The sequence below is a fragment of the Lytechinus pictus genome, chromosome 1 (genome assembly GCF_037042905.1).
Source record: "Lytechinus pictus isolate F3 Inbred chromosome 1, Lp3.0, whole genome shotgun sequence".
NCBI classification, from domain to species: Eukaryota; Metazoa; Echinodermata; class Echinoidea; order Temnopleuroida; family Toxopneustidae; genus Lytechinus; species Lytechinus pictus.
This window is the reverse complement of record NC_087245.1, coordinates 7,760,030-7,786,783: the sequence shown is the minus strand read 5'-3', so window position 1 is coordinate 7,786,783 and position 26,754 is coordinate 7,760,030. Positions and strand designations below refer to the sequence as shown.

Here is a 26,754-nt window from a genome sequence, read left to right as displayed (position 1 = left end):
GAAAGCGTGCTTAAGATGTCTGGTTTTCATATTGGAATGACACATATTTTCAGCTAGCGCTTCGCACTCACTGCGCATCATTTCCTTAGCAAGACACCCATCCTTTTTATGATTACAAAAAGTTAGTAGAATGTCCCGTTTTGGGGACTAAACCTAAAAAAGCGCGCGTTTTACCTTTGCAATAATTGTTTATTGGATATATATCTTGTTCTCAAATTACAACGTCAAAAAATTATTGTTTTCAGATCAACATATAAAAAATTTACAGTCGCATCAATTAAGATACCCATCCTTGTAATTGGTACAAAGAGTGTTTAGAATGTCAAGCTTTCGGTCAGAATACGAAAAACAAATCAGCTAGCACTTTGTACTCGCATTAATAGTTTATTCAGATAACATCCTGATCATTTCTACAAAAAAATGCTAGAATTTCAAGTTTTCAGGTTAGACTATTCACAAGTTTTAGCTCGCGCTTTGCGCTCACATTTTTGATCGGTGATACATTAACCCTCCTCATGAGTCATTGCAAACAGTTTTTCTGTCTCTTTCCTTGTCCATGAAAGCTTAATTGTTTCTCCTTCTTCCCTTTCTCTATACCATTTCTGCCGACTACAGCATTAGACAAAGCCATGTCACCTATTCTGGAACTAGAATCGTGCTATCAATCTTAGCAAAGTACAGCAAAGAAGTGTATTAACTTCCGTAACAGTAATTGTTACGGAAGTTAATGCACTTTATATAGCAAAGGAAATTAGAAATCTTAAGTTCTAAAGAAGATGCCAATATTTAAAATTTGTAGTATGTATTATTCAAAATTCTAAAAGCATTAAATATCATATATAATTCTCGGGAAATTGTTTTCGCTGGCAATTTTCCCTCTTTTCAAAGTGATGTTAAAAATAAGGTGTGTAATAATAATTTGACAAGGATGAATAGCTATCATTTTTATGGGTAAGTAGGTGGACGGTACCTTATATGATTTATATCTGTATGATCCGGAGTGATTCAGTATAGCACAAATTTGTAGCATATTCAAGAAAAAATGTTACGGAAGTTAATGCGTTACGGAAGTTAATGTCTTTATGCTTTATGGTCCAACGTGGTCCTTATTTAGCAGTCATACCTTTGAAAATTGTATTTATTATGAAAGGTGTCTCTTATCCTATAAGATACTGAATCCTTAACAGAACTGCCAAAGTGCACATTTTCTTAAGGTGCGTTACGGATGTTAAAGCTGTTTAGTCATACATTTTATTTTTTAAGAATAGTCCTTTATTTCCGTGTAATACAGGAAACACATATGATAATTCCCTATCAATTATTTATTAATGAATATCACTCTACTTGTAGACACATTATCATATAATATCATTCAGTTTGAATGGGAAAAAAAACTTGTGGCAGTATTCGTTACGGAGGTTAAAATGAATTTGGGACAAAGTTAAAAGTGAAATTAATCACAAAGGGATCATCAAATACTAGGATAAGCGCAGTATGTCGGACGTTTACACCAAGCTGCCCTAACCAGACATTAATGTAGGTAAGAAATACAGACTACTTAGGAAAGAGAATGATAGTAAAATCTAAAACTGACCCGAGACAGCGTCGATTCTAACAAAAAGCAAAAATAAAAGGCTTTTGTAATAAAATTAGAGCTTTATTAGTCACTTGTCGTTTATGCTTTGTGGAGCTAGTCTATTATTGTAATTCTCTTGATAATATTTTTGTAGAAAATGTTCAGGGTTGTGAAGCTAGCGGCCATAAGATAGTCGAGACACGTTTTTTGTGAATTGTAACATTTTTTTGAGAATGACCCTACATCATATGACATCACATATGCGGACAATTTGAAGTCTCCATGGGTACAGTGATTACCAATATTTACAACTTTTACAAATTCATAACTTTTGTATTGTTTGTCCGATATTTTTCAAACTTTCGCCTAACCACTTGTCTTATTTTTCTCTTTCCTTTAAAAACAAGTTTTTATTTGGGTTAGATTCCCCTTCAAGAGTGACTTTAAGAACGACCGGTGAACCATTCTTACAATGCAGGTGCTAAACCATTGCAAATGAACATTTTGGTGTATACCATTTACCAAAAGAAAGGATCACCAGTAATTTTTAAAGTCGCTCTTAACTTAAGAACAGCGTTATGAAACACTAACCAGGTTTCAGTGTTTGCAATCAATCACTACAGAATAATGACCAAATAAAAGATCATTAAAGCGTGCAAATTTTGTTTAGAACAGACCTTCATGGTATAGAACGAGTTCGTAAGATATGAATTTGCTGGAACCTTGACATGAGTCCCCATTGCATTAAAATTAACTTAATCATTAAATCTTAACTACAATTGGTTACAAATTTTGACCGCCATTAAAAACCTAGGATTACATGGCAGTTATAAAAAAAGGAATATGAAGATGCAAATGGAAATTCAAAATATTCTTTTCTTGCATCATTTGGGGAAAAGAGGTACTTATTTGATACACTGAATATTGCATGAATGTGCATTTATATTTGATCTAAATTATTATATTTTTTTTGGACATTTATTAAACATAATTATACCACAGATATTAACACATGCAAGATGAATCCAAAGCCAGCTAAAATAGGGCCTACATGATGTACAAATGTATAGTAACTGCATAGGAAAAAAAGAGCTGAAATTATTGGAACATACATTTTACAATGTAACAGTGCTGGGCGATAATAAGATATTATCAAAATTATATGATATTGAAAAAAAAATGAATACATATGATTATGTCAATATATTGCAGTAACACGATATGACTAAAATATGTTGATAAAAATGAATCACTATTTTAGTGAATACTGCTATGTATTGTTTTACACAAACTAAGAACTTCATATTCAAATTGGTACCCAAATTACTGTTTTTCATGGACAAGCCTTACTTCCATTTCCGCCTTCCCTGCTCTCACAGAATTGCAGCTCATAATGAAAGTAAAATGGATTTTCAGACTCTGCAATATATCGTGTTATCTGCAATATTTCGCTGGTGATAATCAATCAACTACCATTGAAATCGACCAGCACTACAATGTAAGCCAAAGTCCTTTCTTCTAAACAACTGAATCAAATTACTTCTTAACAAATCCAATTAAGCTAGATCAGGATGATGCAATAACCCATGTGATTTACCTTTTGATAAAACATGTTAACTATAAATTCAAGTTTACAATATCCTCCAAAGTAGTGTGTTATGATTAAATAGGAAAGAATACATGTAGTTCTTGGATGAGAATGTCATAAATCATTGACTTTCACTAAAAATAAAAACCTACCCCCCCCCCCCTGCCACTCTCTCAAAAAGACTCATAGAAAATGCATTTATTATAGCTAGGAACACCCAAGTCACACACCCACCCAGCCAGAGAGACTGTATGCAGAGAAAGCCTATAGATGGTACACCACCTTTTACAATCCACACTCTACTAGCACATCTAATATGCCTCTTACTTAGCCTCATAAGCTGAAACGCAACCCGACTCTCATTTCTCCAGGCAATTTGAGCTAAAAATAGACATGGGGGCCAGATCTCGGAAGCTCACAAGAAACAAACTAAGCGCCATGGCAGAAAAGAAGGTCAGGATTGGCAACGAGGAATAAGGAGGAGGATGAGGAGGAGGAAAGGAAGGAGAGAGATGAAGAGAGAGAATAAATGGTCTGCTTGTTTGATTTTGTCAAGATCGATTTTATAGCTGGCATTCATCTTTCTATACCATTCAGATGGGTTACTATGACAACCACTCACAAGGTGCAGTCTGAGGCTATATGTATATCAAGATGGCTTCCTATGACTTAATTTATTAAAAGGCAACCTGTTTCTTTCTTTAAGAATATGCTTGCATCTCACCCCTGGACAGCTCAGCAATAACTGGGAAAAGCATGAAATTACTATCCTTTTATAACACAGTGTCAGACTCTAGTTTTTAATTTCATTTTCTAATGCACCATGGTTGATATGATGTAATATTAACCTTGTACATGTGTTTGCAACATAGAAAAAGAAACCATTTTAATTTGAAGAAGAAGAAAAATAAATCAAGCATCTACATGTAGTTGGTAGTCAATTCAATAGCATTTGAAATTATTACTTTAATAACATCTTTACTTTGATAAAATAATTTTTCCAATGTTCACTTACAAGGTGCATGTGAGTTGTGATTTTCGCAATGTATTTCACACAGAAGTTAAGTTATGTTTTGTATGCAACTTCCGGAGCTGCACAAAACAAAAATGTAACACTATATTTTGTGATGTCAGAGTGATGTCACAATACTTCTCAATTTCAGTTTCATGTTATAGAGCATCATATGAATATGAATTAAGCAAATTCTAAGCAAAGCATGTTGGTGTTTATAGAGCCATGGACATGTATGTTTTAGCGATGTGTATGAAATGTAATGTAGAAATATATTCCTGTCATAGTTTACATAATCCCATTACATATATAAGAAAGTATGCTATTTACATACAGGTACATTGGTACTTATTCATAAAAAACATTATTACCTCTCCTAGCAATTTTGAAGTTGAGAAATTTGTTGGAGTAGGTGGATTTATTTCAAAGAATGACAAGAAGTTCTCTTTGGGGGGATGTAGGTGGGGATAAGAATAAGATTGTACACATATCGTATGTGAGGAATAAGATGTTTTCATCCATCAAAATGAAATAAAAAATAAGTAATATTATAAGGACGTACCGTTGCCCAACACCATTCACACTTCATACTAGCCAGACACTCATGGGTTGCACAAGACTTCTTGCATACAAGACATCGGCTGTTGGTTGGTAGATTGCCTTCCCGCCAATGGTGATATACTGTGATTTTATCCTGTAAAAGACAAATGAAAAGAGTCCATGACTTTCTTAGTTAGGAATTGATATGTTTTCTCTTTTCATGAGATACAGTCTTACAATATTAACAATTATCATTTATATAGAGCGTTTAAGCCATACATTAAAACACATATTTTGGTCTGCATCAGTTGCATGTGCAGTATCAGAGTGTATCCCTAAAATAACCGAAATCCGACGAATATCCCATAGGCTCCTGCACAAAATTAACCATTGAGTATGAGACCATATTCAACAGTCTAGTGCTCATGCGCGAATGCATTAAAGGGATGGTCCGGGCTGAAAGTATTTATAGCTTAATAAATAGAGTACAATTCACTGAGCAAAATGCCAAAAATTTCATCAAAATCGGATAACAAAGTTATTAAATTTTAAAGTTTAGCAATATTTTGTGAAAACAGTCGTCATGAATATTCATTAAGTGAGCTGATGATGTCACATCCCCACTTGTTCTTTTGTATTTTATTATATGAAATTAGATTTAATCTTTTTTTTTCCTCCAAGAACTAGAAAAACTGGCTTGACAACTGATCTAGTGCATTAGATATTCATTGCTGCAACTTATTTCATTATAAGGGAGACATATTATTCACAGAAGTATGAAATAGTGAAAAAATTATGATTTTATGTAATAACATAAGAAAACGGAAAGTGGGGATGTGACATGATCAGCCCACCTAATGAATATTCATGACGACTGTTTTCACAAAATATTGCTAAACTTTAAACTTTAAACTTCAAAGTGGGGATGTGACATGATCAGCCCACCTAATGAATATTCATGACGACTGTTTTCACAAAATATTGCTAAACTTTAAACTTCAATAACTTTATTATTTGTTATCCGATTTTGATGAAATTTTCGGCATTTTGCTCAGTGAATTCTACTCTATTTATTAAGCTCTAAATACTTTCAGCCTGGAACATCCCTTTAACTATACAACGCATACAAGAATGAAAACAATGCGATCTGCAGCATAACTATCACAATTCCGCTCAATGAAGTCATAATGAACTACATGTAAGTCGCATGTCAATGACTAAAATTGATCCTAACGTGATGATGCACTAATGTGATAAGTGATATGACTTGTTAAATCAAATTTCTCCCTCTTTTTTTTTGGGGGGGGGGGTTGTATAGATGATAATAATTATACTGGATGGCTTTATTTCATGAAATACCAGAAATATTCCACTTGTTAGGGACTTTTAATTCATTGAACTCAAAATGGAATTACATTATATTGGATGGCTCAGAATGGAATACCAGAAATATTCCAAGAGTTTGGGAAAATATTTCACGAAGCAGATTCGTGGAATATTTTCCCAAACTCTTGGAATATTTCTGGTATTCCATTCTGAGCCATCCAATATAATGTAATTCCATTTTGAGTTCAATGAATTAAAAGTCAATAATCATGATGTATGTAACATCTATGTTTCTTTAATATGGGGAACTATACATGGACAAAGTAATAAAATGAAACAATAAAATCAAGTAAGCATTGTTTTGTCTCAGTGTGTTAAGTATAATACTGAGCTAGCCTTATGCACTGAGGAGCTCTAAAGCTATACAGATATTTCAAAAATCCTACATGAAATTAAAAGAGCATCATATTGTCTTACCAGTTCTTTACTTTCGTCATAAGCAATGAAACGTATGCAGTTGCTTACAACAAAATCTAAACAACCAAGGTGTGTATAGTATTCACAGGCTAAAGGGAAAAAAAGAAAGAACAATAAAAATACATGAAAATAAATTAGAATTCATGATCATATCAATAAATATAATCACAGGAATTGAATTAACAAACAATCCCTTATTTATAGAACTTTTGTAGATCAGGCTTGCTATAGATTCCATAGAAATTGAACAAGAAAATGATGATTACATCAGTGAACACATACATATTCAAATTAATATGATTAGTGTATAAAACCCATTAAACTTGGCAATGTAAATGCATTATCATACTTTATCCATTCCAAGTTTACACATTAATGGAGTTTCACAGACCTGTTAAAAACAAGGTCAGCAATGGAAAAAGACAAACTTTCAGAGTAATAACATTACTGTAATCCTATCGTTCAGGCAAAGCGATACCGGCAAAGTACATTAAAAGATTTTTTATAGGATAGGCCAGAAAGAGTGTGCATCATTTGCTAAGAATGTTAAAGTCTTGTTGCATATTCAGAAACTACAAAAATTCTTCAAGTTAAGGGAAGGTGTGAATGCACAGATATTAATATTAATGTGTCTGATAAATAGATGTCTTCTTTTAAGCATACTATTACCAGCAAAATTACATTATATATGTGAGGCGAGGCCAGAAGGAGTGCATATCATTTGCTAGAGGAATAAGAAAGGCTTGTTGCATGTTCAGAAACTACATGAACTTTTCTAGTTCAGGCAGGTATGAATGTATGCGTTATCAGGAATCTAGGACATTCACATTTATAGGTATTTTTGCCAAATGGGGGGTGTGTAAACAGAGCTCTAGACCCAACCCAGGGGGTGTTTCACAAAGATTTAATTATGACTTAAATCGCACTTAAATGCTGACGCGCATCTGAAATACAAAGCGCAATCTAATTGATCATTACGCAGTAGTGCGCACCCTCTTGCATGATCTGGGCCCCGTCTTACAAAGAGTTGCGATTGATCCAATCAATCACAACTATGGAAAGCCAGCAAAGTCAACATATAAAATGCTTTAAAATTTTTTTTAAATCTAGATATGAATGCATATCAATAAATTCATTGATTTCTTGACAATTTGGTGTGATCTCCTTTGTTTACAAAGGACATTTTGTGAATTTCCTGTAGAAAAGGTTAAGACACTCATGGATTTTAATAGAGATACCCTTGATTGGATCAATCACAACTCTTTGTAAGAGGGGGCCCTAACCAATGCGGTTATGCCTTTTATAACGCACGCAACTACATGTAGGTATTTAAGTATGACTCTAAGTCATACTTAAATCTATGTGAAACACCCCCCGATGTAGCTTACCTTCACAGTGAAGTGACAAGGCATCATCTAATCTTCTCCTACAAACATTGCAGAACTTCTTCCTGAAGTGCCCTGGATCTGACCATGTATGTGGTACAGGATCCTATTAGGGAGAGGGAGAAAGAGAGAGAGAGAGAGAGAAAGTAATGGAAACAAAGTGTAACTATAATATTTCATATTATCATCCAAGTATAGCTTCCTGTATGAGCCGCAATAAGGATTACTTCATCAAGTATCAAGTACACGTTTACACTACATTTTATATGATACATTTCAAATTCCATAAAAATCCCTTTCAACAATTCTCAACAGAATACATGTAATTTGTTGCTGATTAATGTATGATATTGACTACCAGCAAGCAAGGCTACACCACAGAAAAAAATGATTGCAACTACATGTACAAAGGCCAAATGATCATTTTGCATTGTAAGTTGCATATTGAAGGGCCCAGCAATTCCTATTTTTCATTATTAAAATTGTAATAAAATTATAATAGCAAGTGGAAAACCTCTGTCAGTCTCGCCTGCATTACACGGTTGAATATAACAGCAGTGCTGACTTTGAAAATAACCAAGATGAATTACAAAAAAAAAAACATTCATATGATAATGAAATACTAAGTTCATCAACCATAAATGACCTATGACCTTGATCATGTGACCTAAGGCTTATGCAAGACTTTACTTGATTACACTAAAAGCCAAGTTCATACACTAGATCCATTAACTTTTCAGATTAAAAAGGCATTTTAAAAAAGAGTTCTTGGTTAAGATTTCAATGCCACCGCCATTGGAAAAGCAGCGCATATAGTCTCATTCTACTATGCAAGCGAGACAAAAATATGATTTGCATTCAAAAAATTTAATATTCAATAAGAAAATAATAATGAAATATAATATTAACATCTTCAAATAAATTGTATGCATACCGGTACAGTACTTTACACATATTTTTCTTCTAAATTGTTCTATGTACATGTATGGTATTTCATATTACACCTGTATATCCTTATGTGATATTTTCTCTTATTGCTACATTTTTTCTGTCATTTTTTAAATTTCATTTTAATAATAGAGGTATGTACAGATTGGTGGAGAATCTTTACAAGGTAAACAATTTGAATTTGCATCAAACTGTGAGTTTTGAAATTTTATCAATTTTTTAAGTGACTGTTTTTACTTTAGAAAAAAAATGTTTAAAAAAAGGGTACTGATGTGTTTAAAATAGGTCAATGTATTTTGTTTCTTCTTCCTTTTGGTGTACTTTGCAAGATTTTGTCAGGTTTTAGATAATCAGTTTATTTGGCTAAACAACAAAATGTGGTATCAAATTGTCCTGAATAAAAAGATGTTACAAAATCAAAATTAACAAGTTCTAGTATCCTACTATCATCAAATCCCATTTTAATAAAAAAAAATCACATATCGTTTATGAGCATTCCATATCATTGGTACAGTGAAATACTTGAAGAGTGATGTGATTTGACTGATAGTGATTGCATCAACAATGCTTGACCTCAATTGAGGACAAGGCTAGATTCATTCACACAAATAAAACAAGTGTGATTTTAATTTGAGATGGTTCATTTTATTTAGAAATCACTCCCATTATCCTTAAAGGGATGGTCCGGGCTGAAAATATTTATATCTTAATACATGTACATAGAGTAGAATTCACTGAGCAAAATGCCGAAAATTTCATCAAAATCGGATAACAAATAATAAAGTTATTGAAGTTTAAAGTTTAGCAACATTTTGTGAAAACAGTCGTCATGAATATTCATTAGGTGAGCTGATGATGTCACATCTCCACTTTCCGTTTTCTTATGTTATTACATAAAATCATAATTATTTCATTATTTCATACTTGTGTGAATAATATGTCTCCCTTATAATGAAATAAGTTGTACCATAAATATTTAATGTGCACACTAAATCAGTTGTCAATCCAATTTTTCTAGTTCTTGGAGGAAAAAATTGAATAAACATAATTTCATATAATAAAATACAAAAGAACAAGTGGGGATGTGACATCATCAGCCCACCTAATGAATATTCATGACGACACTTTTCACAAAATATTTCTAAACTTTAAAATTCAATAACTTTGTTATTTGTTATCCGATTTTGATGAAATTTTCGGCATTTTACTCAGTGAATTCTACTCTATTTATTAAGCTTTAACTACATGTACATGTACTTTCAGCCCGGACCATCCCTTTAACAACTTCATCCAGGACATGATAAGAAAACTAGAAGTATCGCTAATAGGATTCATGCCCAGGCTTCCCTACCATCAATGGACTTGAGTGAGAAACATGTTTACATATTCAAAAATGTGTGTTCATGTCTTCACTAGCTAAGACCCTGTTCTTATCTACTTTTCTGAACTGGTTTTCACCAAACACTTCAGACAAAAATAGCATAGAAGACCCACAGAAGACCACTTCACTAGCGTTCTCATGACAATCTTGTACATGTAAACTGGTTTCCAATTTCCAAACCAGTTCATACTATAGCCATCTTCTTGCTATGGCAAGCTCTCAGTTGGTTTATATTTCACACAAAAATTACAAATTGTAGATAAGTGTAATTACACAAACTCAACCCAAGACAATGCAATACATAACTTTGAGCAGAAATATGATAAGTGTATCTAGAGGCATATTAACAGTTCATTGTTGTACTGTATGTACAAATATTCTCCATTCATTAAAAAATCAAAAACAGAAACATAATTGAAATCAATTATAATATACAGCATATTAGCATAATGAATGGCTGGATTGCCCACTCAGAGTGGTAATCATTACCACTCAGTTCTGCCAAGGGGTCCAGAACATAAATGACAAATCATAAATCAAACAAATTGGTATACAATGACAGATCATGCTGTACATATATATACAACACTCCCAACATACATGTACATGTACATGTATATGTACAAACATGATAGTACTTCTGGATAAAAATTGCTTCCTGAAAAATGGTTGTGTGATGTCCTCATCTACTAGTATTACATGTAAGCTAAACCAATTTAACTTATGCAAAGACGTCTTGACAAACACAGACCATGCGTACTAAGTCTTAGAAGCATTGGATAAAGCAGAGGAAGATGTTCGATCAACAAGATAGCAACTGACCAACTAACTGTACACTGATTCTACAGTGAAATTTGTCAGTTAAACTTATTTATTTATATCATTTATGTATTCTCCATTCTTGGGCTGGATGGCCCTCTTCAGCCACAGTCTGTAGCCTACTGTAGACTTGCATTAAAAAGTATAAAGAGTATAAAGAGCAGTGATATATGCACTTTTAATATCTCAGACAAAATCTCATTAACTAATGTCACATTTCAAGTCTGGTTTCAAAAGAAGCATGTACAGCATGTTACAACAATTAATTTTATCAAGAAAATGATCATGTCATTATACTCCTCATGTAATAATTTGTACATCTAGACGAAAAGTGTTTAACCAGACTACATGTATGACTGGCTAGCTAGTTAGTTGGTGGAGAAATAAGTCAGTCCCCCTTTCAACAAGTAGATTGGTCAGAATAATGAGAATCATGCTAGGCTTGCTTCCCATGCATTCCTCATGTCGTTACTCATTTCATATGAGAATACATATCTATTCATTGCTCTCTAGGTCTGGATAATGCGTTCTGTGTTTAAACGCAATCACCAATTCTACTTTATTCAAAGGCAGCACTTGGATGAATACAGAGGGGATACTCCAGAATGAAAATGAATATAATTTGTTGTTTGTTTGTTTTTATTTCCATACAAAAATCTTAAATAAAATACATGAAAATCAAGAAAATATTTACAATGGAGGATAGCCCATTTCAGTGATATTTACAAAACATCACTGTTCTTCCATGGGGTCCTAATTAAAAGAAAATGACTTAAAAGATGTGTAAGATTGAAAATTAAAAAAGAGCATACAACACAAAACAATAATTAACATAGTATTGAGCAAAAATAAAATAATAAAAGTATATTTGGGACTAAACAGTGAAAGAAAACAATAAAAATACGTTTTCATCAAATTTGGTTGTTTGGTTGAAAAATAACGAAGTCACTGATTTAGAAAGTTGTGGATAGCTCCACTGCCTCCAGTCTTAAAAATGTCCTTGTATTTCGTGTGTGAACTAAAGATTTATATTTAGAGTACATGAAACCATGATGTGTAATATTTTTTCTTAAAATGAAGGAAAACTAATTTTCTTCCTTGAAATAACATAAGTTACAGCAATTTTAATTTTGGTGAAGGATTTGCTTCAAAACTTTCCCCTTACTTATTTTGCATTATCTTAATAAATATCTGTTTGAGTGTAAACAACAATAGGATAACATATCTAACTTTTGTTTTCATTCCAAACGTATTCATTATTGATTAATATCAATAAATCCTAGGCAGGGGTCAACGTATCACACAACAATTCTCTGTTTAACTTCAAGTGAGGAGAAAAAACCCCATCGAGGGTAACCTTCTCATCAGAGCCCTTGCAACTTTCACTGTAAAATTACTAGCCGATCTTGCATTTTGCAATTTATAAAAGCGTAACTAGATTATAAACTGCTGATGGAACTGGAACACATGGAAAAATAAAAGTAACCTCTCACACACAAATATGAGCATGACATGGCAGAAAGAGGAGAGAATAGTGAGGAATATGGCTGCCATCAATATTTGTAAGACTTCACAAAAGAGTTTACTACTTTCATAAATGTAGGCCCTACCTTTATATGGTTACAAGTACAGATTGACAAATAACCATTTACTGTATGACTCCACCGCAATTCAAGGTTGAATTGATTGATTTTGGGGGTCTTTCTTCTACTAAGCTCTTCTTTACAATTACTGTAACCCCAGACCTACATGTACATGTAAGATACATCATCATGATTATGGTGATTACATGAGTAGCCTGAATGAACACCAGAACATCCTTCCTTTACACACAGGACGTGTGTGCAAACCACTATAAAGTATCAATATTGATTAAAATGTTTCACACATCAATCTATTGTATTCGAGCTGTATGATTCAAATTATTTCTATATCGTACTTTTAAGTAGTTGCAGTATTGATGTTTTTGCCATTCATATTTGTTGTTTACCGCACATTGCATATTTGTTCATGTTGTTTACTATGTACACATGACTTCTTTGCACCATTCCTACTTGGATCTTTAATCTATATTCTTCTTTTCTTGCAACTTTTGTATATATACATTTAGGCCTAATGGGTTTAAAAATTTTACGTAATATTATCATTAACATTACACAAATTACACAAATGTAAGCACACATAAATCAAATGATCGAAATTTGACTAAATTACAATACCAGCATTATTAATCAGGATCAGTTTCAGGTGTGTGTATGTCCACGAATGAGAAAACATCAATTTTGAAAGAAGATATTTCTTATCGGGCAATAATTCACATGAAAAAGTCATCAATTCAGAAACCTTCTTCTTGACTGAATCGCTTTTGTGTAGGTCAAGTCAAATGTCTGGCCAAGTTCTCAAAACAAATAAAGTGATTACATTTACACAATACCTATTCATAACCATGCATAAAAAAGAATAAAAATTATCAAATGGAATCAACTGATACATCAAAGCTTTTCATGCATCTAATGTAGGCTGATAGGCTTACTCAATGAAATGAGAGCTACAGTACATGTACTGCTTGAATGATATTTTTTTCATTTTGGCGAAAGCAGATTTTGTAAACCCTGGAGAAAAAAAGGTCACTATAGTATGTACTGTACATACATGTATAGTCATGCATGAACAAAAATTCACCTTAAGGTGTCATCTGATACATAGAGCCTTTGGAACATCTATCTACATTAAAAAGTCTCCTTCATATTTATCAACATAAAACATGACAGCCCCCCAACAAAAAAATAAAAATAAATAAATAAATAAAATAAAATAAAGATAGAAATAAAATAATATTTCATATTATTTAGCATGGATCAAGAAACACAGTTGAAGATGTGTCATTGGGTTTTTTTCAAAATGTTAATCACCTACAGAACTAGACAATTTAAATATGTCCATGTTGTATCCATGTAACATGTAGTCTGAACACTCACAGGTCTGGTTTACTTTCACCTCGTTTAAAGTAAGGAATTCAAATGACAAGAATTCCTAAGAACTGCTTGAAGGGGAAAATTTATGAGATTTGCCATTATTTCTTTGATGTTTCAGGCTTTATTGAAAATGGGATTCCTGTGTAATATTGATTGTACTGATAGGAATGGCATGCTGCAATGTTGGCCAGGCCTTACACTGTATATATATGTAATTATCAAATCATCTCTTTTGCTTGCAAGTACTACATGTAGATTCAAAGGCTTCAACAAATCGCTTGAATGTGCTAGGCATGCAATGTGTACACACATGTATGCATCCTAGAACGCGAGGTGGGTTCTCATGCCTGTAATTCAGCAATCATTGTTAATGATATGTACAAATGGTTAATTGCAGTACAGTGCATCTATAGACTGTACTCGCAGAGGGGAATTCAAATGACAAGAATTCCAAAGTAATGCTTTTCGCATTAGGTGACGTAGGTTGCTTTGGCAATTAATTGTGACACAAATTTCCATAATGAAGTAAATGAGATGAGGATAATATCATGTCTTTAACACTTCCGTAATCTTTGCACAGACATGTACAAATACTCCTTCACATTCTCTTATTTCTTATATTATGATGTTGGTTTTATGTAAGATGGCCCTACATGTACATACATACATGTATGGCCCATTGTTCAGACCTTGCAAGAAGATACTCCTAGATTAGAACCAGGACGTATCTATCACTTAGCACAATATTTGATTATTCCTGCACCAATAAAAAATAAAAACACTTCATAAAAATGCATTCAGATAATTAGTGGTGATGAGACACCTGCACAAGAGTTCATGGAACATTTTTACCATAATCATAACATAAACAATCCTAAGTGTGGTAATTTGGTGGCAGCGGTGGGATACATGTAAGCCAGTAAAATATCTGATGCCTAATACCTCAGTCACATGTCATATGGGGCAGCCATACGGTGTCAAAAATAGCTGTTTCATTAATTTTCATTCAAGACATCTATATGTACATGGACATTCATGTAGCTGGTACAAAAAAATGTATGTTTTCCACTTGACATACGGCCGCCGTAGGGGAAATGTGACTGAGGTACTACTACATGTAATGCCCAGTCATCCAACATGTACAGTACTGTACCATTCATAACTATAATGCAAGAGCCCAGTTCAGTAATTAACCCTACAATATCTTCATTTATCATCATTAATATTACATTGTTTTTTATGACCCAAATAACTGACACCCATAATTTCCCAGACATTATACCCAAAAAAAACCAGGAAAGGTTTGTTCAAGTGGCATTTTTATTTTAACAGGCAATTAATCCTAATCATTATACCACTGAACAAAAATAATGGGGTCATTTTAATCAAAATAACTGAATGAATTTGGGTAAAATTAATATTTTTAAAGGGTAAAGTTAACTTTAATACCAATGTTTGTATTTTCCAGCAGAATATATTGTGACCATAATATGGTTGCGAACAGGAACAAGACCAATTTTGGAAGGGGCTTCAGATGTTTTATCTTGCCATTTATTCTATAATGTGTTATTTTTATTTACTTCATGATAGTTGCAGAGTATTTCCCAGTATTTTGTTTTGTCCATTTTTTTTTTTGGGGGGGGGGGTATTATACCAGTATTTACAGGTTATACTAGTATTTGCCACCCTAGTATTTACCAGCAAAACTGAGGAATATATACTGTATATGCAAATATAATGACTTGCATTCAAGTACACATAATTAGTTACATTATTCATAAAATGGCAAATATTTCATAACTGAAATTCAAAAGAAAAGTTCACTGACATCTGAATATCAAAAATGATTTGGGGCACAGATTGCAAGTTACAGGCAGTTCACCTTTACGATATGACACAAACATGCTCTATATAGAAACCTGTTCTCAAAATCTACATGAGTTGTTACTTGTTACAATGGTAAAAAAAGAGGTCTTTAAAAAACTCTGAATTCTGTTAAACAATTTGTTTTTGCTTTCAACTTGATAGGGAATATTTAAGTGAAAAAAGGAAAAATAATTCAAAGCCAGATGATGTGCCATATAGTAAATGAATTCTTACATTGAATGTTCTTGATTTGAAGCAGGTCTGCCATTATCGCTAGATTCACTTTAATAACATTGACGAACTATCTTTGAACTACAATATATACAGTGGTTCCCACAAAAATGAAAAGAAGAATATAAATGATTTATTGTAACTTAATCACAACTATATTCATTATAAAGCTGAGAGTCTCATTTTTATCTGGTATAACTTATTCTTCATTCACACAGGAGTAACAACAATTGGAAGAAAGGAAACAAAAAAAGTCACAGACAGTAATTGAATTGTTAAAGAAATTAAATATCTGCTCTTTAATGTGATACCCCAATCAAATAAATCTGATATTGATGATATTTTCAGTGTCTTGTTTGTTTCATTTTACTTTATCTTTTCAAATCATATTATTTTCAGTCTAGAGTACTGCTTTCAGTCAGTCAGCTAACCTGTAAAAATGCCTTCATTTAATAAAATTAATGAAAATCAAGTGTCATTTAAAAGAAACAAAAACGAACAGAAATTGAATTTTGTTATTCCTTTATTTTCTTTGAGTTTGATTGAGATATCATAACAAAGATAATGAACTGAGGGAACTTGTACCAATTAAGCCATAAAGGCCTTTCTTTTCTTACAGGTACACAGAACTTAACACAGATGTAATATGGTCTACCTTGTAAATATCATTTTATTAAAATCAAATAGGAGTTTGTGCAAACACTTGCTCTATTCTGATTTAAGACTTAATTTATCATTAGCCAATCAGCACTCAATATTTTGCGCCAGTCTGATTATGTGCCTTTTGTTAAAGTGAAATAAATGGAACAAACCAAACAATATGAGAATGGAACATTTTTTAGACATGTTATTTTCCTTTTTAAGGTCAGATACCATCGGCAAAATGATTTTTTGCACACTTTCTTCAGAATACAGGATTTTTACTCTCAAATCTCAACATGTATATCAGATGTAAGAGGAGACCCTCTGCTTTACAATGACAGATCATCTGTCTATCATATTTGTAAAAATAATAAATTTTTGGTTTCATTTTTTTCTGGGAAGCGCTGTACAGGTTTATAGACCACCTGTCTGTTTGAAACCCATTTTCAATGTCCCTTTGATTTTTTGGCCTCATACATTTAATAACATGTATAAAAGGACAACCTGTATTATTATGACAACAATGAATGTTTCTAATAAGAAGTCTTTAGCCATACATTTAGATATCTTGGGTAGATATGAATGTTGCAGAGGAATCAAAACATGTCCAGCAGCAATCAAGGGTACACTTCAGAACAATTCTAAACAAATATTCCATTACCATGTTGGGGTTCTTTACAGGGTGTTGCTAGTTTATTATTATAATTCAAATGCCTTGTAATTTGTATGATGTACATCCTTGGCCATATGTATTTCAAAATATGCAGGACTTATTTTTTTTTATCCTAAGCATTATAAAGATGAAATAGAAAATTACAATAGCTCTGAATTTATTTCCAAAAGTACCCCATCACCTCTCTCCTCTCATTGTATTGATCACACCCAGGAACACTTAATTTCGGTTTTCTTTTAAGTCTTTGTCACTATGAACACTTCATTTGTGGCCTTGTCTCTAGATATATGTAGATGTTCCCATTTTTATAACAATCTTCCCCAGTGTTTTTTAGAGCTTCTTATTCTCTATCCTTCCTTTTCATTATTCCTTTTGCTACCTGTATCATTGAGTGCGCTCTACATTGCAGATATGTGCTTAGCTACTTAGCATGTCTATTTGAGCAATATACAGGCAGGCATCAGAAGAAAAGGGATGGAGAGAGAGAGACAGAGGTCTTAGAGCATTGTGGGTATGTATGTATGTAGCTCCATGGCATGGATCCAGCATGATGTATATATGATTGTGTGTTAGCTGTACCTACATCCAGTCTCCAGTGTATGTGAGCCCTTTTTCTTCTCCTCTCTCCATCTCTCCATCTTTATCTCCCGATACCCTCTGCATGTACACATATCAGGGGTGTGTGTGTGTATGTTTGTGTATGCATGCTTACTACAATGCATGTATTTTAATGTGTGTGTGGGGGTGTCTGTGAGAAGGGAGTGTGTGTACTCTGTGTGACCACTACTCCTTGGCATTTGCTAAATAATGCAACCTTCCAACAAGACACCAAGGGTTGCCCGCATCTATTTACATAACGTACAGCGTGCATTGATTTTTGTGTGGGTCGCTTGCGCCTCATCACAAGGAGAAAAAAAATGATATAAAGATATACATGTAGTGTGTACATCAAGATGTTGAATGTAATAAGGTGGGACAGACCTACCAACAAACCAGTGAGTGCATGATTGTTTTCCCCTAATTAAGATGACTAAAATAGAGAGGAAATCAAAGAAGATATTATTTCTGATACTAGATGATAATACATGTACAAGAATAATACCAGATGATAATACATGTACAAGTATTCATCAAAATCAAATGAAAACAGAATGTGTCACTTTTAGGCTAAATGAAAAAATAGTATCGAGATAAAACAGGCAATATGAAATGTCATATTGTTTTCATCATTACATGTACTTGGATGATTGCAAAGTCAAAACTCATTGTAAATAAGGCGAGTATATATCATTGGAAATAAGAGATCGCTACCTTACCTGAATTGAAAATATTTTGTCAGTGTGAAGTGACTACATTTTATTTGGGTTTTTTTTTTGGAAATGTAATACATTCATTTTATGTTCTATTTTTCATGTTTTACATTTTTGTTTTCCTAATGTTGTAACATGTTTTAAGGTTTATGTGTATCATGTTAAGAGTTATGTGTTGTGTAATACATGTATGTTATGCTTAGTTTACATGTTTTATATTTTGTCATCTATTTATATCTTTTATTTTACATATCTGTTTTAAGTTTTGTGCTTCATGTTTTATACTTTATGCTTTATGTTTTAGGCTTTCATATTTCATGCTTTATGTTTCATGTTTTTAAACATTTTATGTAGGTTTTCTGCTCCATTTTCCAGGTTTAAGGATATTGCATGTAGAACTAGGAATTATAAATCTGAAATGTCTTTTACATTACCAAGAAACAATATAAAATTTTTAAAGTAGTTATATTCTAATTATGTTGCTTTAAATGTCAAAGATAATCATAAGACCACGAAGATGCACCATTTTGAATTGCATGAGTTAATATTGGTGGCAGCAGTGGGATAAGAACCCAATGAAGTTTGAATAAAGGAAAGAAAACCATGTTTTTCTGACTCAAAACAGATGACAATTTATAACCACACCAAAAAGCAATTCAGACCAAACTCTTTGACATCAATCTTGTGAATTACACCTTTGATACAAGTATATAAAACAGAATAGAAAATCTTCCAAATCCATGACATGTAGTGTATCGCCTAATTCTATGTGTTGTTCAAGCAGATGAATTACTCCATAGATATAGGACTCCATAGATATAGGACTGCATAACCAACTAAAATATTGCAATACCCAAGGTTGCCAACAGACAGATGAGTGTAAGATAAAGTACTATATATAATGATGATTAAACATATCTTGCCTTAATAGTGAAAAGCATCTTTTAAAGCTACTTCATAAGATATCTGTATATGAAAATATAAATTTGTTCTTCATTAAGACAAACATGTAAGCTACGTGTACCATGAAGGTAGAGATGGAATATGGCAAAAAATAAAATGGAGAGAGCTTAAAATAAAAGGATCGAAATGGAGAAGATAAAAGGGGAAGGAATTTGAACATGATTCATATTATAAGCAACTAGGTGACATACTTGCTGTATCATAATATTTCCTTTAGTCTTAGTATCTACTATCTATATTATTGTTTATTTTATCAGTGAGCAGTACCAGATGGAATTTATATACCAAATATGATTTCACACATATCATAAGGAGACTTAGTCCCATTTTTCTCCTTATTTGGAGCAGAGAAATTGACAAATTTGAGGTTTAAAGATAAAAACAGAACAAAATTTTCAACATCACACTATAGTTTAATATCTACTATTGATCTTCTATTGAAACAAACTACGGACTGTAAGTCCATGAACAAACTAAACTGCTGAAAATATTTTTTTCCAAAATTGTAATCATAGCAGAAAATAATCTTATTCTATTTTAAATCTTCAAAATGTAATCCTCCTTCCTTTTCATTTTGAAAAGTTAACATAATCGTGACTTAGATATCAATCACATTAGTGCAGAATGCATGTACAACTGTCGAATATCATAAATAATGAAATTCATGATGTTCCATGCAGCTTCAATAAAAAATGTGATAATCCAAGTAGGTAAAATAACCAATGGCATAAAACCATAAAACAAAATAAAGGCAAATAGCAGAATAAAAATATAACCCATAATTTGAATGTAAGAAATACAACCACTAAAAGACGCCTATGTTTCATGAACAAAATGTGCAAGCAAAAAGGAAAATGAGTGTGTTAGGGTTACAGTGGGTGTGTGGGAGTAAGAGGGTGTGTGTGTGTGTGTGTGTGTGAGGTGGCTGGGTTTGCACAGTGTCATATTGCTGCCTATGCCGCCGTAGTGCTGCCATCGCTCAGCCACCACTAGTCAAATCTCCCGAGCATCTCCTTTTACTGGGCAGCTACAAATATCTCCCTTCCATAAATATCAGGTCTATTTTTAGACCTCGCTGCTCGAGTCTTTTTATAGCTGCCGTGTGTGATCACTTGGTCTGTCGTCAAGCTAGACCACATGAGGCGGTGCTTCATTGTGGTAGAGTAGCGATGAAAGAGAGAGGATAGAAGTGGGTCTTTGTAATTGTTATCACTAATAGCCGGCACTGTAAGCTTTGGCATCGTCTGGTATCTGGCTTTGCGATGACAGTTTAATAAACCATATGTAAAGTCTATTTAGGCTACCTGTAAGAACAAACCTGCCAGCCAGCCAGTCTGAGCTGAGTTGAGTTGAGCTGTGAGAGAGCTTCAGGGTAGATTTGGTGTGTGTATTAATGCAGACATAAATTGCAGCCATAATTAGTATGCTTGGCAAATAAGCTACAAAAGGCCAATATCAATTTGAACACACATTGAACTGTGATCTATTCATTTTGTATTCCAGTCTTTTTTTGTAATAAATTGCATTTAAACTTACCTTTTGGTTCATCTACAGAGTGATAATACATGTACGTGTTTGAACACTTTAAAGCACCTTACAAATTTAGTGGTTGCTTATCAGAAAGCTCCAAACTAATGTGCATCCTTCAAATTTCAATCCATTCCATGATTGAGAATTTTTTTTTTTTACTATAAAAAAATCATTTTTTATTGTGTTTTTTTTTTTACTGTGGAGAAGTTGCAAGGATCCCAACCAAAATACACATAAGCCTATTTTCTTTTAAAAATACATCACTGATCTGCTAATAATACAGAATACATTCAGACGATGGACATGTATTATCATCATTAACATCAAAAACACATACATGTACCAATTTTTCCCACTGTCTCTCTCTTTCTCACTCTTTCCCCACATGCATCTTTGCACTATAAAAGGCTAAACAGATTTCCAGGAAAGATGTGGATCAATGTTGTCCTGTCAGTGAGTGATGATCTTTTGCTGGTCTTTTTGGGGGGAGGGGGATCCTTCTTGTCCAATCACATTTTTATTTCACATCTTATAATCTGGTAATGAATTTGAATATTAACATGCAATTTTCAGAGATTTATCACAGGTCTAGCAAACAAACATGTACAATGTGTATTCATTGCCCCCTATAAGTCCAAAAAAATGCTCAGCATCTTATACAAGAAAGCAAATAAGCCTTTTTGAATTATGATACAAATAACTCAACCTGAGCTTTGATTCCATTACTTTCTGTTCATGAGGTGAAACCTGAACCAACATCCTACAAATGATTTCTCCCTCTCTGCACTCACAAATTTCTTTCTGCCATCATTACACTTCTCCAGTGAAAAGGTTTGAAAAGGCTTAATCTAAAGGTATGTGTAAGCTTTTGTCATTATAGTCAGTTCATTACAACACCTTCTGTAGAATATTTGGCAACAGTGAAAGAAATTAGGAAAGATACTTTTAACATCAAGACTCTGATATCAAAGTCTGAAAGCAAATAAACTATCCATTTTTTCTCTCTCTCATGCACTTACATGTAGCATCACAGCAAAATAAAAATAAGGTGGTTGTCTTCTTCCTCACCTAAGGAAAAGTTGAAATGTACTTTTCAATGTACAGTGTAATGGGTTACCTTTATTTCTTTCATCTGTATCATTTCCTCTTTCATACAGTCATATGGCTTTTGGAAAGTAGATGTAAAAGGGGGTCCAGGCTCAATACTGACAATACACATTCCATAATACTGCCCTAAAATTATTTAAAACCTTTTTTTTTTCATCCTGTACATGTACAGTATGTGTATCAATTTCAATACCATATTTTTCTACAAACTTAAAACCATGATTTCATTTTGTACATTTTGGGATGATCATACCTTTATCCTATCTGCTGCTATTGTTGCACATGGTGAAATACCTGCTTCCGTGCATCGATCATGGCTCACAAAGTTACAAACTGCAGAAACAAGAAAGAAAACATCAAATCCTGGATGTTACTGTTAGTAATGCTAAATTTGGTCTAAGTTTGATACATACAATAGCATAATAAGTGTAAGCATGAGATGAACATCATTTCATAATGCAATGAATACATAGTATGTAATTAGCAAAGTTGTCTGATACAACTTAAACTGCAATGGTGTAAATGGCAAAAAAAAAAATGCTAGCCCAAAACAGCATCTGTGATTCTTATTGTTTTACAAAATTCAATTCAAGGTTTATTAAAAACATGAGTTGCAGCTAAATTGCTGAATTGGTCATGTATACAAAGTACAAACAATTAAAAGACTCATTCCATATTTCAAACATTAAAAAGCAGTAACCTTTGTAAAAACTGACATGAGAAATATGTGTATCTATAGTTAATAAGGCAAGAATACTTAGGCAATGGAAATTAATATAAATGTACATAAGATAATGAGGAAGTGGTAAATTAAGAATAATAAAAGAAAATAAGCCAGTTGTAAAAGATCATTAAAATATATGGATATTGAATAAAAGTGTCGATTTCCTCATTCATTAAAAAAAGTTTATTATTGCAAGTACAATGTAGGCATATTTATGGTATTGCTTTCAAAAGAGTAGTGGGTTTATTAATTGGGCATGTCTTTATTCAGGAGATCTATGAAATATGGTATGGGGCTATTGCAAAATCTATTTGTTTTACATTTGTAATATTGTTGATATCTAGGAGCATGTCGGAGATTGGTGGTAAAGTTTTTTGGAGGTAACCAGGCACTAAATGTTGGATATTTGGTTAAAGACATTGCAAAATCCAGGCTGAGTTTCTCCCTTCTGTATTCAAGAGTAGGAATTTCCCATGATAGGCAAGCACTGGCATAATCTGTGTACTGTGCATGTAGTTTGGGCCCAACATGTTTCTACAAGCTTTTTTAATTTATTCTAAACTTATTGTACATGCTTCATTGTAAGCCCACCATTAAAAACTGGGGTGCAATATTCCGTAACAGGACGTAGCCAATCATGTAAACCAATTTCAGGTTCGATAGAGACAGCCAATATCGCTTTAAAGTCTAAACATCCATGAACAACTTTCTGTTATAATTTTTGATGATTCCCATGATTTGTAGGTCCCATTTTAGATTGGATTAGATGATTACATCAAGAATTTTAACAGACTAAAGTTATTGAGTTATTAATATAAAAGCTCGGCTCAGCAGGAGGATATTTTGAGAAGTTAGTGAAAACCATTTTGAAGAGGTTCAACTTTATTGAAACAAAGTCCCAAGCAAGCGAGCAACAATTTTGACCTTTTCAAAAATGAAAATCTAATTTTGTGACAGATTTTTGGCATAAAGGTAATATTAAGAAGTAACATCACCGTTTATCCCTTTTCCTTTCCTTTTTTTCTTGGTCATGAAATGGGGGGGGGGGGAGGGGTGACTGTGGGCCATGCCCACCATCTACATGTATACGCCAAACTACTGGCGAAAGATAACCCTCATAAACTGTGTTAAAATTACATACTGTATGTACATGTATATAAGATTGATTTAATCATTTTCAGTAAAAAGTTGATATTCTTTATGTTTATGTACACATAAAGGTTAAAATCATTGCTATCACTCTTAGAACCAACCTTTTACATTGTTTCTGTATACAGGCTCAAGCGTTGTTTCCCTAGCAATTTCAATCGATAATACACTGCATAGGATTTTCAAATGTATGTACATGTATATTTAATGTACAACTCAAATATCGCTTTCTTGCATCTGCTATTAGAAATCAACATGTACATACATTGTACCTGTATGTTGTTGACTAAGAGTAAGGCCCCCATTCCACAGAGGGAGAGACATTTGAAGGACTTCTGAAAGACCAAAAACTGGCAAGGTCTTACAGCAGTCTCAAAGATCACTGAAATTTGTCATCTTGTGAAATGGGTGTTTAATACATGAATCTGGATTATCTCAACTACTGTACATGTACATGTAGGCCTACATGTGCATGTCAATTCATGTAAAACTAAAAATATGTACTAAGCATCTCAAATAAATATGAGACATGTACTGAAGATGTTTTATCATTTCATTCAGTACTGGTAATGTCTAGAAATTCTATAAAGCTACATGTGCACATGTAAGCAAGACAATGGAAACATCTCAGTCTTCATACATCATATTCACTGAAAACCCTACCCCCCTCCCCTATGTAGTTGGAATAGCCAACGTATACATTGCACAAGTAGAAAAAGGTAATTCCAATAAGATTTATAATATCCTCTATCTTTTCCCTTTCTTCTAATTTCAGCAGTGACCTTTCCCAGAGTAATTTTCATTCTGGACCATGCTCTATAGTTCAGAGGCATGACTACATTCTAATAAACTATGCATAATACTGAAGCTGTCTCCTAGAAAGAGAGAGAGAGTAGACCTAATCATACATGCCCATCCATCGCTGCTATCAAAAGGTCAGGGGTCAAGCAAGGCAAAATTAATGAAATTAGGTTGAATTTAATTTGGATATTTCGGGAAATGCACTTTTCATCAAATCTTCTGACATTATTTTGTAGGAAAAATATGATTGAAGCAAAATAGACTTGTATAGGTGAGAAAAAAGTGGAAAATCAGAATGCATTTCTTTTTTACTTTCAGATCAACCAATTGAACATGCCAAAAGAAATAAGTGTAGAGCATGAAATAAACTATGGGGAAAAGGTGTTCTGATTTAAATCATACAGGAAGTTTGGGTCAAGGACATTCATTCACATTGGCTATGATTAAAGTTGTAAGCTAAAAAGCACAAAATCACTAAATTCACAACAAAAATAATGCATCGAAAATGTGAATTTTGCAGATATTCATAAAACAATATTTTCAACTAATATATGTAAGACTATTTCACTTAAATAATGCATTTTAACTCAAATAATGCAATACTTTGAAAATTTATAATTTTCATCTGCTTTTCATGACATAAAAAAGGGATGATTTGTATTTATGCTTTTTTTCCTTTATCAATAATTTCAGCCAGGACAAACTAACCATAGTGTAACTAGCCAACCTTGATTCATTTATTGTATGCTATCTTACCCAAACTGGACACGAAACATGTACGTGTGGCCATGTCCACAAGAATATATAAAGGATGATAAAGAGAAATATGATGTATGACCAGTACTGTATTGCACTCAATTTTAAATTGTCAGAGTTTGATTTTATCCTCCATTCAAATCTGAGTTCTTATTTATAAAATTCACAAAAAATAAGATTTTTTTTTCTTTACAGATGTACATCATGTGCACTAACTTCATTCTACAAATATTCAACAACTTCTCAATTTCTGTCAGTTATCATCATCCAACTAATAAAACTACCAGCATGAAACCTCATTTTTATGAACCCAATATTCATAATTTCATTACAATAAAAAAAAGCAGGGCAGACATTGTGATTTTTATTATCTAGATGTGGGCTTGAGTTAATGACTCTCATGTTGTTAATATCTAGGTCCCTTACCACTCTGTTTGTAAATTCAGAATGAAAGAAATGAATCATACAATGTTTAAATTTGATTCTTAACAGGTCGAGAGTTTACCAATGAAAACCAAAGCAGCTTCATCTTGTCAATAAGGTGGGGGTAAACCCAACCAAATTTGTTGTTTCATTATCCATTTTTATTCAGTCGAGTTTACTTTTCTCCAAATTCTATTCCTCAAAACTTCTATTTCAATTTCAACCATACATGAAAAAATACATATGTGACCAGGCACCACAAAACTCACTTAAAGTCATCAGGAATGAAATGTTAGTTAAAGGAGAATGAAACTATTGGAGCAAGTTAGCTTTTGTGAAAGCAGAAAAATCAAAGAATAAGATCAACAAAAGTTGGAGTAAAATAGGACTAGCAATAGAAGAGTTATGAGCATTTGAATGCCGAGATCACTAATGCTATGGAGATCCTCCCATTGGCAATGCGACCAAGTTCTATGATGTCACAGATGAACAACTCTCCCCTTTTGGACACTGAAAATATACCCCAAAACATCTCTTTTTGCTCATTCTAAT

At 32.9% G+C, this 26,754-nt stretch overlaps 1 protein-coding gene across 1 annotated transcript; it reads right to left on the bottom strand.

Moving 5' to 3' along the window:
• Nucleotides 1–2,359: 2,359 nt before the first annotated feature.
• On the bottom strand, nucleotides 2,360–25,813 carry LOC135153175 (diacylglycerol kinase theta-like). Its single transcript, XM_064095418.1, has 6 exons — nucleotides 25,780–25,813; nucleotides 22,603–22,682; nucleotides 7,908–8,010; nucleotides 6,520–6,608; nucleotides 4,739–4,870; nucleotides 2,360–2,386 (listed from the first exon to the last, which is right to left on the bottom strand). Exons 1-6 carry the CDS (start codon nucleotides 25,811–25,813, stop codon nucleotides 2,360–2,362), a joined length of 465 nt encoding a protein of 154 aa, XP_063951488.1.
• Nucleotides 25,814–26,754: the final 941 nt, after the last annotated feature.